General features: G+C 36.8%; 1 protein-coding gene across 1 annotated transcript in view; it reads right to left on the bottom strand.

The window, feature by feature from the left end:
* Nucleotides 1-12033, bottom strand: part of PDS5A (PDS5 cohesin associated factor A) — a 173565-nt gene that overhangs the window by 108026 nt on the left and 53506 nt on the right. Inside the window, exons 2-7 of the mRNA XM_011949083.1 lie at nucleotides 11472-11675; nucleotides 10304-10390; nucleotides 9672-9769; nucleotides 6457-6583; nucleotides 4188-4268; nucleotides 257-397 (exon numbers count right to left, since the gene is read on the bottom strand). Coding sequence (XP_011804473.1) covers nucleotides 257-397; nucleotides 4188-4268; nucleotides 6457-6583; nucleotides 9672-9769; nucleotides 10304-10390; nucleotides 11472-11675 — 738 coding nt within the window. The remainder of the gene's footprint in view (nucleotides 1-256; nucleotides 398-4187; nucleotides 4269-6456; nucleotides 6584-9671; nucleotides 9770-10303; nucleotides 10391-11471; nucleotides 11676-12033) is intronic.

Below are 12033 nucleotides of genomic sequence, written 5' to 3'. Positions count from 1 at the left end.
CCAGGATGGTCTCGATCTCCTGACCTCGTGATCCGCCCGTCTCGGCCTCCCAAAGTGCTGGGATTACAGGCTTGAGCCACCGCGCCCAGCCGAAGTCATACTTTATTCTTCTACAGTTACAGAAAAATTATGCGGTATACATTTTTCCTGGAAAGTTTAAAGGGCAAGAAAATTGGTCAATTTTACATTGTACATGCTCTAGAAATAAGAAAGAAACATGAAAAACAAAATAGAAAAGAAAATTGGTCAATCTTACCTTTAGTTTGAATTCAAGCTGTGGCATGACGGATAATAATAAATGAGGATCTATAGCAAAAAGTTCCTGAATCAGATCAAATACATGTTCTGACAAATCACTTACTGATGATCTTCCCAGCACTAGGACTTGATTGAAAAACTATGAGATATTAAAAACAAAAATAAAACATCTAGTTCACTTAAAAACATGGATACATTTTTATAAACATTTTTATAAACTATATAATTAGGTTTTACACATACAATTGAAGGAGGTGATACAAATACATGTGTGATTACTAATATATAATAGGACAATCATCTAAACAGCGGAAGAAATAATTTCCTTTTTTTTGAGACGGAGTCTTGCTCTGTCACCCGGGCTGAAGTGCAGTGGCCGGATCTCAGCTCACTGCAAGCTCCGCCTCCCGGGTTTACGCCATTCTCCTGCCTCAGCCTCCCGAGTAGCTGGGACTACAGGCGCCCGCCACCTCGCCCGGCTAGTTTTTTGTATTTTTTAGTAGAGACGGGGTTTCACCGTGTTAGCCAGGATGGTCTCGATCTCCTGACCTCGTGATCCGCCCGTCTCGGCCTCCCAAAGTGCTGGGATTACAGGCTTGAGCCACCGTGCCCGGCAATAATTTCCTAATAATATCAAATCATGAATGTTACAAGGAGAAAAGCAAAAAACAAAATTGGTTTGTTGGGTATATTTCAAATAAGGACATTTCTAGGAATCTTTGTTTTCATTAAAACAATTTAGACAGTCTGTGTAATTCATTACAAAGGATTTTAGAAAAATTTCCTTGTAGCAGAGAAATATTACAAAGTCTCAACCTTTGATTTTTTTTTTCTTTTTTTGAGATGGAGTCTGGCTGTGTCGCCCAGGCTGGAATACAGTGGCGTGATCTCGGCTCACTGCAACTTCCACCTCCGAGATTCAAGCAATTCTCCTGCTTCAGCCCCAGGAACCTGCCACCATGGCCAGCTAATTTTTGTATTTTTAGTAGAGACAAGGATTCCCCGTGTTGGCCAGGCTGGTCTCAAACTCCATACCTCAGGTGATCCACAGGCCTTGGCCTCCCAAAGTACTGAGATTACAGGTGTGAGCCACTGCGCCTGGCCTCAACCTTTGATTTTTTAAAAAATCAAAGGCACAGCAGCACACGCCTATAATCCCAGCACTTTTGGGAAGCCAAGGCATGACAATCTTGAGCCCAGGAGTTGGAGACCAGCCTGGGCAACACAGTGAGACCCTTGACTCTACAAAAAATTAAAAAATTATTTGGGCATGGTGGTGCATGCCTATAGCCCCAGCTACTCAGGAGGCCATGGCAGGGGGGATCATTTAAGCCCTAGGAAGCTGAGGTTGCAGTGAGTTGTGATCACATCACTGTACTCCTTCTGCATGGGGGACAGAACAAGACTCTGTTTCAAAAAAAAAAAAAAAAAATCAGAATAATGTTTCCATGAGTTTAGAAATAAAGAGTATTTAAAGGGGAAGGATTTTTTTGTTGTTGTTGGGTTGGTTCTTTTAATACTCAGAGAAAGTCAAATATGTTTTGGCTTGCATGACAAAAAGAACAAAAAGTTGGTAATACAAAAGCTAACTGATTTTTTTTTTAAATGCTAGATGGAAATAAAGAGTATACAAGGCCAAGAGCACAGATTAAAAGATACTAGCACTGCACACCACGACTGCCACAAATGCAGAAGAATTCAATTTTTAAAATGTCTCGGGGGCAATTGTATGCAACTGATACAAGCATACATTTCTGGCAATAACATAATTTGAAAAGCAGCATAAATTAAGAGTTAGAAAATGCTCATTATTGGCCAGGCACAGTGGCTCACACCTGTAATCACAGTACTTTGGGAGGCCGAGGCAGGCAGATTATCTGAGGTCAGGAGTTCAAGACCAGCCTGGCCAACATGGTGAAACCCCATCTCTACTAAAAAATATAAAAATAAGCAGTGTGTGGTGGCACACGCCTGCAGTCCAGCCACTCAGAAGGCTGAAGCAGGAGAATCACTTGAGCCTGGGAGGCAGAGGTTGCAGTCAGCTGAAATTGCACCACTGCATTCCAGCCTGGTCAACAAGGTGAGACTCCATCTCCAAAAAAAAGGAAAAAAAAAAAATCATTCCCATTGGATAAGAATAATCCCAAAAAATTCATATTTACTATGCAGACACTGAAAATAATGAAGAAGACAGTTTTATCAAAATATATGCATACACACACACAAAAAAGCATAGAATACTACTTCTGAAAGGATATAAGAAAACCTATCGGGGATGGTTATTTCTGAGAATTGAGAGATGTATTCAAGGCTGAAGACAGACACTTCTTTAGTACCATTATTGTTCAATCTGTTTAAACATTAATTTAGCGGCCGGGCGCAGTGGCTCAAGCCTGTAATCCCAGCACTTTGGGAGGCCGAGATGGGCAGATCACAAGGTCAGGAGATCGAGACCATCCTGGCTAATACGGTGAAACCCTGTTTCTACTAAAGAATACAAAAAACTAGCCGGGCGACGAGGCGGGCGCCTGTAGTCCCAGCTACTTGGGAGGCGGAGGCAGGAGAATGGCGTAAACCTGGGAGGCGGAGCTTGCAGTGAGCTGAGATCTGGCCACCGCATTCCAGCCTGGGCGACAGAGCCAGACTTCGTCTCAAAATACATACATACATACATAAATAAAAAATAAATAAATAAATAAATAAATAAATTTAGCAATCCAAGCAATACTAATAGGATAACATTTAAATTAAAAGCCTCATTTGTATTTTTATCCATGGAAAATAATTTAACAACACATAAATGTTAAGATTCACAAAGATGATTAGGAAAGAAACACTGAAAAGACCTAAATCTGTGACAATAAGGAAATACATATCAAAAAACATTTACAGTCATTCTTATATATTTAAAAAGAATGTCAAAATATGTAAATACAAGAAAGACAATAAAAATTTTACATAAAGTAGCCAGGTGCAGTGGCTCACACCTGTAATCTCAGCACTTTGGGAGGCTGAGGAGGGTGGATCACGGGGTCAGGAGATCGAGACCACCCTGGTTAACACGGTGAAACCCTGTCTCTACTAAAAATACAAAAAATTAGCCAAGCATGGTGGCGGGAGCCTGTAGTCCCAGCTACTCGGGAGGCTGAGGCAGGAGAATGGCATGAACCCGGGAGGCGGAGTTTGCAATGAGCCAAGATTGCACAACTGTACTCCGGCCTCGGGGACGGAGAGAGACTCCGCCTCAAAAAAAAAAAATTTTTTTTTCATAAAGTATGTGGGAAAATAGTTATAAATATGAGCAAATGTACAATGGAATTAGTTGTTATAAGGTGGTGAAATTGCAAACTTTTTTTCCAAATTATTAACTTTTTTAGTAAAATCAAAAAAACCCAGAAAATTCCTCAGTACAGTTTTTTTAAACTATTACTATATAGCAACTATCACAGTCTTTCATTACTCAAAGTATTTAAATGTTTGCCAAAAACAACAGCCAAAACAACCAATTTTCTAAATAAATCTCTATAATCTTTGAAAAAAAAAAAAAGGAAGAAACATTAGAGGACTTCAGAAGAATGACCCAAAAGACACAAAGAAGAAAATATATAAAGAGAGACACAGAGACCCAAGGATAAAGATGTAGAGAAAAAATGAAAGAGATCAGCATATCTGGGAGACAATGAACTAAATACAAATACAAATGCAGATAAGGGGATGGGAGTTGCAGACAACTTTTCTTATAGTAACATCCACCCTTTAAAAACAACGTCATGAAGTTTATGCTGCATTTCTCTAACCTTGGTCACATTTGGACATAAGTTCTTCTATATTTATAAGCTAAATAAACTTCTATGTAAGAGGTTCTAATAAATTAGTACAATGGATTAAGAATTACAAAATACAGAATGAACATAGAAAGAAATACATACATTAGCAATGCATGCCTCAATAGTCTGGACTGTTCTTTTCAATAGCACTTTTGCAAGGTCAAAAGACTGTTTATTTAAGTTCTGAAAAATAATAAAAACATGGAAAGTTACAAATGAATTTGTTAATTTATGAGATAGCAACACTAGAATACTGTAGTCTTCAAATCTGTAATAAAATACAAATTTTTCTTCACTAAAATGTGAAGCAAAAATAAAAATAACTGAACTCTCTTCAAGGTTTTGCAAATATCCTCTAGTCAAGTGGTCTTAAATGCAGACATCACAAATCAAACTCATTTATTAATCAAAAACTAAAATGGATTAGTTAGCAAAAGCACAACCCTATATTAAGTTTTACTAAACTCAAAATAGACCTAATGCTTTTTGGTTTTTATATGTTAACCAATGTAAACTAACAACTACACCCATGTATCTTAAACACATACACTCCCCAATCTAACACAACATGCTCAATTATTTCATTGTTTAATCAATGTATGCTCTGGAGAAGAGTAGACCTGGTAAGTGTTTCAAATAAACAGTTATTGACCAATTATATTTTTGAAATGTTGAAAACTATGCTTCCGCTTAAAGAGTCCCAATGTACTCAAATAAATTAAAAGATCTGAGAAGGACCTTAGAAAATATATATTTAATTTTTTTAAAATGCCTGAAAAGGGAATTCTTGTTTCGAATAACACAGAGTAACACCACTATATCTTGAAGTTTTGGATCAAACAGATTCATTCACCATCATCTCACACCTCTTCCAAAATGAGGCTGGGAAACCTACACTCTAGGCTAGAGGTCAGCAAACTTCTTCTATGAAGGGCCACATGGTAAATATTTTAGGTTTTGTGGGTCATACAAATCACTGCTACAACTACACAACTCTGCTGTTGTAGCATGAAAGCAGACATAAACAAAACGAAAATGAATGAACATGGCTGTGTTCCAATAAGATCTTACTTACATAAATAAGCAATGGTCCAAATTTGATTAACAAGCCATAGCTTCTTGACCCCTGCTCTACACTTTTATTTCATTGGCAAAGGATAAGATTTGCTTAAAATTAAGTTAACATTTCTATTTATTAAAAGAAGTCCATTTCCTACTACTAATAAAAATTCTCTTAAGCCCAGTGTGGTTGCTCATGCCTGTTATCTCAGCACTTTGGGAGGCTAAGGCGGGAGATCGCTTGAGCCCAGGAGTTTGAGATAAGCCTGGGAAACATTGCAAAATCCCGTTTCTACAAAGAAAACTTAAAAAAAAAAAAAAAGTCAGGTATGGTGGCACATGCCTGTATTGCCAGCTACTTGGGAGGCTGAGGTAGGAGGATCACTTGAGCCCAGGAGACAGAGGCTGCAATGAGGCAAGGTGGGGCTGCTGCACTCCAGCCTAGGTGACAGAGTGAGACCCCGTCCCAAAAACATACCACCAACCTACTTACCTAGCATATAAAAACCAAATATACTGTCTTAATCTGCCAAAATATACTCTCCTTTGCCACAGTCCCAGAATTTTTACAAACTACAGAATTTTATAAACTACATTTGAATAAAATAAATAATATTTAGACTCAAGAATTTAAAATTAATTGTATCTTTCTGTGAATGAGTACATATTTTTCCACTAATATCTGATAACAGGTTACTGAACCATTAGAAGAAAAAAGCAGGGGGGCAAATAACAACACTGGGGTAGGCTTGAGTAGAGCCCAGTGGTGGAGCTTGAGGGCAGCCAAGTCCTTCAGATTCTTAGGAGGATCTGGTGGAGATAAATAGAAAAAGGAAATGGGGAAGAATGATACACCTCTGAATCATCCTTTTCTTCTTAACATTAACCATACAGCTTCTGCCCAAATCTTTTTCTGAGAGTACCTAAGAAAAAGGTACTATACGGATTCTGAAAAGAAATCCAAACTCCTATGTGCCACATCTATGTTAATAAGGAGGAAATACATTTCTTTTCCAAACACAATTAACCAAAAAGACAACACCCCTAACCCCTTACAATTCTCAGATTCTTTGTGTGAATACGAAACATTTTTAGTTCCACTTGAATGAAACTCTTACATGATATGTTAATCAATATATTTTGTAAAAATAATAGCCACAAGACTAATGTATGTTAACCTATTTTATTTGAGGTGGAGAATGGTCATGGGAACAATCATATGGGATTGCAAATGGCCTGAAAACAATTGTTCATTCTTATGTGTAGCATGACTGTTAAATATTAACCTTTAATATCTTCATACTTTACAGACCTTATGTGCAGGAATGAGGTTAATAAGAATGGAGTCCAATAACTCTTGAGTAACTCCATCACCTTCCATGATGATAGAACTCATCAAATCTAGCATGTGCATTTGTACCTTCTTATTGTGGCTATTGCTATAAAAAAAAAAAAAAACCCAGAATAAGTAGGAGGAAGAGGAAAAGAATAAGAGAATTCAAGCTTCCAATAGGAAATTAAACTTCCTAGTTTAAAACAACAATCTCACATGTAAAGGATTTTCACTTGAGGGACAGTGCCAATAATGGCAGAGAAATTTGGGGGGCTCTATCTTCTTTCTCCTTTTGTTGACTATTACAACAGTTGTAAGCTATTGTTGTATTTTATAAAAACAAACACTAACCTAATTTCTAATAAACTATATTTTCCTCAATTCACATTTTTTTAAAAAAGAAAAAGGCCAGGCACAGTGGCTTGCGTCTGTAATCCCAGCACTTTGGGAGGCCGAGGCGAGTGGATCACCTGACATCAGGAGTTTGACACCAGCTTGGCCAACATGGTGAAAACCGTCTTTACAAAAATACAAAAATTAGTGGGGCGTGGTGGCGGGCGCCTGGAATTCCAGCTACTGGGGAGGCTGAGGTGGAAGAATCACTTGAAACTGGGAGGCAGAGTTTGCAGTGAGCAGAGATCATGCCACTGCATTCCAGCCTGGGCGACAGAGTGAGACTCCATATAAAAAAAAAAGAAAGAAAGAAAAGAAAAGGAAAAGGAAAAAAAAGACCTTTAAAATAAATTAAGTCTCTATACAACTAGGATTCCAAGAGTAAATTAAATTCTGCCTAATAAAAATGTCAATTTTAGCCTGGGCAATGTGACGAAACTCTGTCTCTACAAAAAAATAAAAAATTAGCCAGGCGTGGTGGTGTGTCCCTATAGCCCCAGCTACTCAGAAGGCTGATATGGAAGGATCACTTGAGCCCAGGAGGTCGAGACATCAGCAAGCCATGATTGTGCCACTGCACTCCAGCCTGGGTGACAGACCAAGACCCTGTCTCAAAACACACACACACACGTCCACTTCAAAGAAAGGACACTTCTGCTTACATGTCCCAGATTTTTAAAGGTGATAAAATTTTAAGGAAACAAACAAAAAGTATGATAATAAAGGCAGACATTTTTTTCAACTCCCACACCTTAGGTCTTAATAAATTCCTCAAATTAAGATAAAAACCTATTTAAATACCCCCAATTGCATAAGCCAACATAAGCAATTATTGACGTATCCTTGCCACTAGAAGTTTTAATTCACCAATACTGAAAATCAAAAGTTTCATCTAAAATGCTTTCAATAACTAGAAGGTTTTTCTGAAAATGTCATCCCAGTACCTCTCAAAGAATTTCAAACAGACAAATGAAAAATCAATAAAGTATAAAATATAAGGCCAAGAATCAGTTTCAAGTGCTTCCACAGTGAGGCCTGCCCTTTCTTGCTACTTTTGAACTTAGCATATGAAGAGGCCTGGGCTGACCTCCTGAATGGGTGAGACACGTGACCCAGTTCTATCACTTCAGTTCACCTCAGCCAACAGCCAGGTATCGGCCAGATATCCTGCCAACTGACTACAAACACAGGTGCAAATCCAACCCAAATAAAATCAACTGCCAAGCAGAATCACGAGCTAAATAAAATGGTGGCTGTCTCAAACTGTCAAGTTTTAGGTTACTTTGTAATGCAGCAAAAGCTAACAAACACAAAGGTAAGGTTTATATGTTCTATCATTTACTTTAAAGGCTTACTGCTAGTCAAATGCCACAGGAAGTTTTTTCTCATGCTGTCTTTCTACAAGCTTCTATCCTATGCCAAGCTGGAGTGATCCTTCCCTGTTTGTTTCAGGATCATGCCTAATCCTACCATTCCATCTAAGGAAAAAGAAAATATGACATAGCATTCATAAAAATCTCCAGAAAACTCTGGAAATGTGCTGTTCAATATGCAAGCCATTTGCCACATGTGGCTGGTGAACATGTGAAACATGACAAGGGCCACATGTTGGAATGAAAATACTTTTGGATACAGTGGAATAAATAAAATATATTATCAAAATGAATTTCATTTGTTTTTACTTTTCTATTAATGTGAATACTAGAAAACTTACGTGAGATATGTTTATATATCATGTAATGTTCTAGAACACATCTCATAGCAGTGCTTGATTTACTATACAAAAAACAAACCAGGGCATAGGAGCTCACACCTGTAAACCCAGCACTTTGGGAGGCTGAGGTGGGGGGATCACTGGAGGTCAAAAGTTTGAGACCAGTCTGGCCAACATGGTGAAACTCTGTCTCTACTAAAAATACAAAAATTAGCTGGGCGTGGTGGCCCATGCCTGTAGTCCCAGCTACTCAGGAGGCTGAAGCAGGAGGATTGCTTGAACCCGGGAGGTGGAAGTTGCAGTGAGCCAAGATGGAACCACTGCACTCCAGCATGGGTGACACAGAGCAAAACACTGTCTCAAAACAAAACAAAACAAAACAACCCACACAGAAGAAAACAACAACAAAAAACTCCACACACACAAAAAACAAACCAAATAAAAACAAAAAAACTCACAAACCAAAAAACATGGGCTAAAATCAGAATTTGAGCCTCCTGTTCAGCAACTGGTCCTTGGGCAAGCCACTACACTTCCTGGCTCTGGATTAGTTTCCCTATTTCTATAAAGAGAAGGCCAGTTTAGGCAATGTTTAAGACTTTTTTTCTAGGTCTAGAATAAGAAGTTGTCAAAGTTAGTGAGCTTAAAGACTGAGCTATTATGTCTCCCAGTACTAATGGTACATACAACATGCATAATTTCTACCTCATAACTTAATACTTCATTGTATTAATGTAAAGTTTTGGAGGATTTGCTTTACAACCATATGTGGTTGCCTCTATTAGATAATAAGTTCCTTCAAAACAAGAGCACCACTTTATACTTCTCTACTGGTCCACAGCCTCCAGGACAGACTGGGGCACTGAAGGGCCAACCAGTAAACTGATAGCATAATTTAAAATGGTAGTAGAAGGTCAAAGGCAGTGTTCAGACAACAGAATTTTTACTTTCCCCTTCATGTTAAGTTTTCTAAGGAAAACGATTCCTTATAACTCTGAAATATCTTAGTGTAGATGTAGGGTATACAACATCTGAATATATAAATCAAGAAAAAGAGATAAGCAGAAATGCTTAAAAAATAACTTACTTGATCACTGAGAAGAGAGTCCTAAAAAGCTGAATAAAAATTTCATTGCAATCTTCCAATTCAAAGCAGATGTTATATGATTTAACCCAAGCTAAATTCTTAAATAAATAAAAATAATTATTGAATTATACATATATAAACAGAATAGTTATATAATAAAAATGCAGTAAAAATTAATTTTTAGAGTTAGAAACATATTAAAGTCTATAAAGACTCAACATATAAAATTTTAAGTGTTAATCACATATTCTGACCTTGAAAAAGATATATACCTGATGGCATCAATTTTCTCAAACTGAAAAATACTCAATATTTTTAAGTTGGTAGATATATTTACACACAAAATTTAAGAAGCAGTTAAAAAATCTGTTTCTAGAATAAAAAATAATAAAAATAGAAAGATACAAACAAAAGGCATAGTTTCAAATAATCTACAGTTTTTCCATCAGAATATACTTTCTCTCTTCAGGATAGGAAGAAAAATAAAATAATATTTTCCTTATGAAATGTAAAAGATATCATAGGCTTTGAATAAAACAAAAAGACTCATTTTACATTACAAAGTTAACATGAAGAATTTTCTATCATGTGAAATAATATAACAGTTATTAAATAAAGTTTTTTTTTTTTACCTCTAATAAATAAAAGTATCTATTAAACTGTGGACTCTTTGTATCCTCCAAACCTTTTAATTGTCTGGTAATAAACAAAAAGATGTCCTGTTAAAAAAAAAAAAAACATATTAGACACAAAATACTTTTCTTTCACAACACACTAATAGTATGTAAATTTATTATTTGTGTACAAACTACAATAAAAGAAAATTCCCCTTTAGATGAATGTCTTGGGATTGGCCTAGTCTATTATTCAAAACGATTCCAAAGATCCAATCAAATAAAATTATACTCTCTAGAAGCAAAAATAAACCACAAATCTTTAGGCTTTCTCTTTCAGAGAGGACCACGGGCTCTGTATCTCATTATATTTTCTTCTACTATCATGCTTTCACTTTACTCACTATCTCCGCCTTGCATAGTGGCAAAAACTATCTTCATTTTAAGGAGTTGGATATGAGTATTTCCATTATTATTTCCTACAAGTAAACAGTAATTTTTAGCCAATGTTTTGAAGTTGATGTATGACTACGAAGTTGAGTGTGAAAAAAGGCAAAAGACTAGTCCAATGGTACTATGTTTCATGATGATAGTCTTTCATTTCTTAATAAGCTTTCTTTAGAAGTTTTAACTCATAGCAGTATCAATATAATACAAAATAATTTTAGGACTATTTTTAAAGAAAGCAGCCTACAGGATTAAAATCTGCCAAGAATAAAAATACAAAATCTCCTCAAGAGATAAATATGAGTTCCACAAACACTTGAACAAAGGTAGAATGACCAAGATGAGCTATAGTTTTGCACGCTGAATAACTTATAGGGGAAAACAGTCATATGAATATGTAAATTCTGGTATGCTATTATTTTAAGAAGTATCATTAATCTGCTATTTATCCTTGGAACATAGCCATCTGGGCTTTTGTGATGTATTAACCTGAAAATCGGATTTGAGTATACAGGGACTAGTTCTCAACCACACCTTTCTATGCTTCAAATCAAACAACCAACCAACCCAGTTATTTGTGGAAATACTAACTGAATAATTTTGCAACTTATGATATATTCTTAAGATGAAGAGACTAATATGAAACCTATGTTCATAAAGGTAAAATATAAAAATAAAAGTATACCTTCTGAACAGCAGTGAATGAAAAATATAACAAAATGAAAAAGACTGTATTTACCTTAAGTTTATCATGGGAAGTATATGGAGCTTCCGGGGCATAGATACGAAAGATATCAGCCAAACAACATGCTACAAGGAGACGCACATCTTTATTGGGGTTCCTGAGGAAGAATTCAGATGCAAGATGCAAGGCTAGTGGGAGATACTGCTGTTTTTCATCTTCTGAGTCCTGATCCATATCCATAAAAGTTTTCACTACCATCTGTAAAAATGTACAAAAACACAAAATAATCAACTCCTGGCATTTAGAAATCAGTGGAGGATGTAATTTTTTTTTTTTAAGTCATTTCCATTAGCAATTGGTGGTCACCAGACAATTCACAGTCAACTTTTTATAAATCTTCATTTAAGAATTTCAGGCCGGGCGCGGTGGCTCAAGCCTGTAATCCCAGCACTTTGGGAGGCCGAGACAGGCGGATCATGAGGTCAGGAGATCGACACCATCCGGCCTAACAAGGTGAAACTCCGTCTCTACTAAAAAATACAAAAAAACTAGCCGGGCGAGGTGGCGGGCGACTATAGTCCCAGCTACTCGGGAGGCTGAGGCAGGAGAATGGCGT

This window comes from Colobus angolensis, unplaced genomic scaffold (assembly GCF_000951035.1).
Source record: "Colobus angolensis palliatus isolate OR3802 unplaced genomic scaffold, Cang.pa_1.0 Scaffold29, whole genome shotgun sequence".
In the NCBI taxonomy this organism is placed as follows: Eukaryota; Metazoa; Chordata; class Mammalia; order Primates; family Cercopithecidae; genus Colobus; species Colobus angolensis.
Note: the sequence above shows the minus strand (reverse complement) of the source record. Positions and strands in the feature narration are given on the sequence as shown.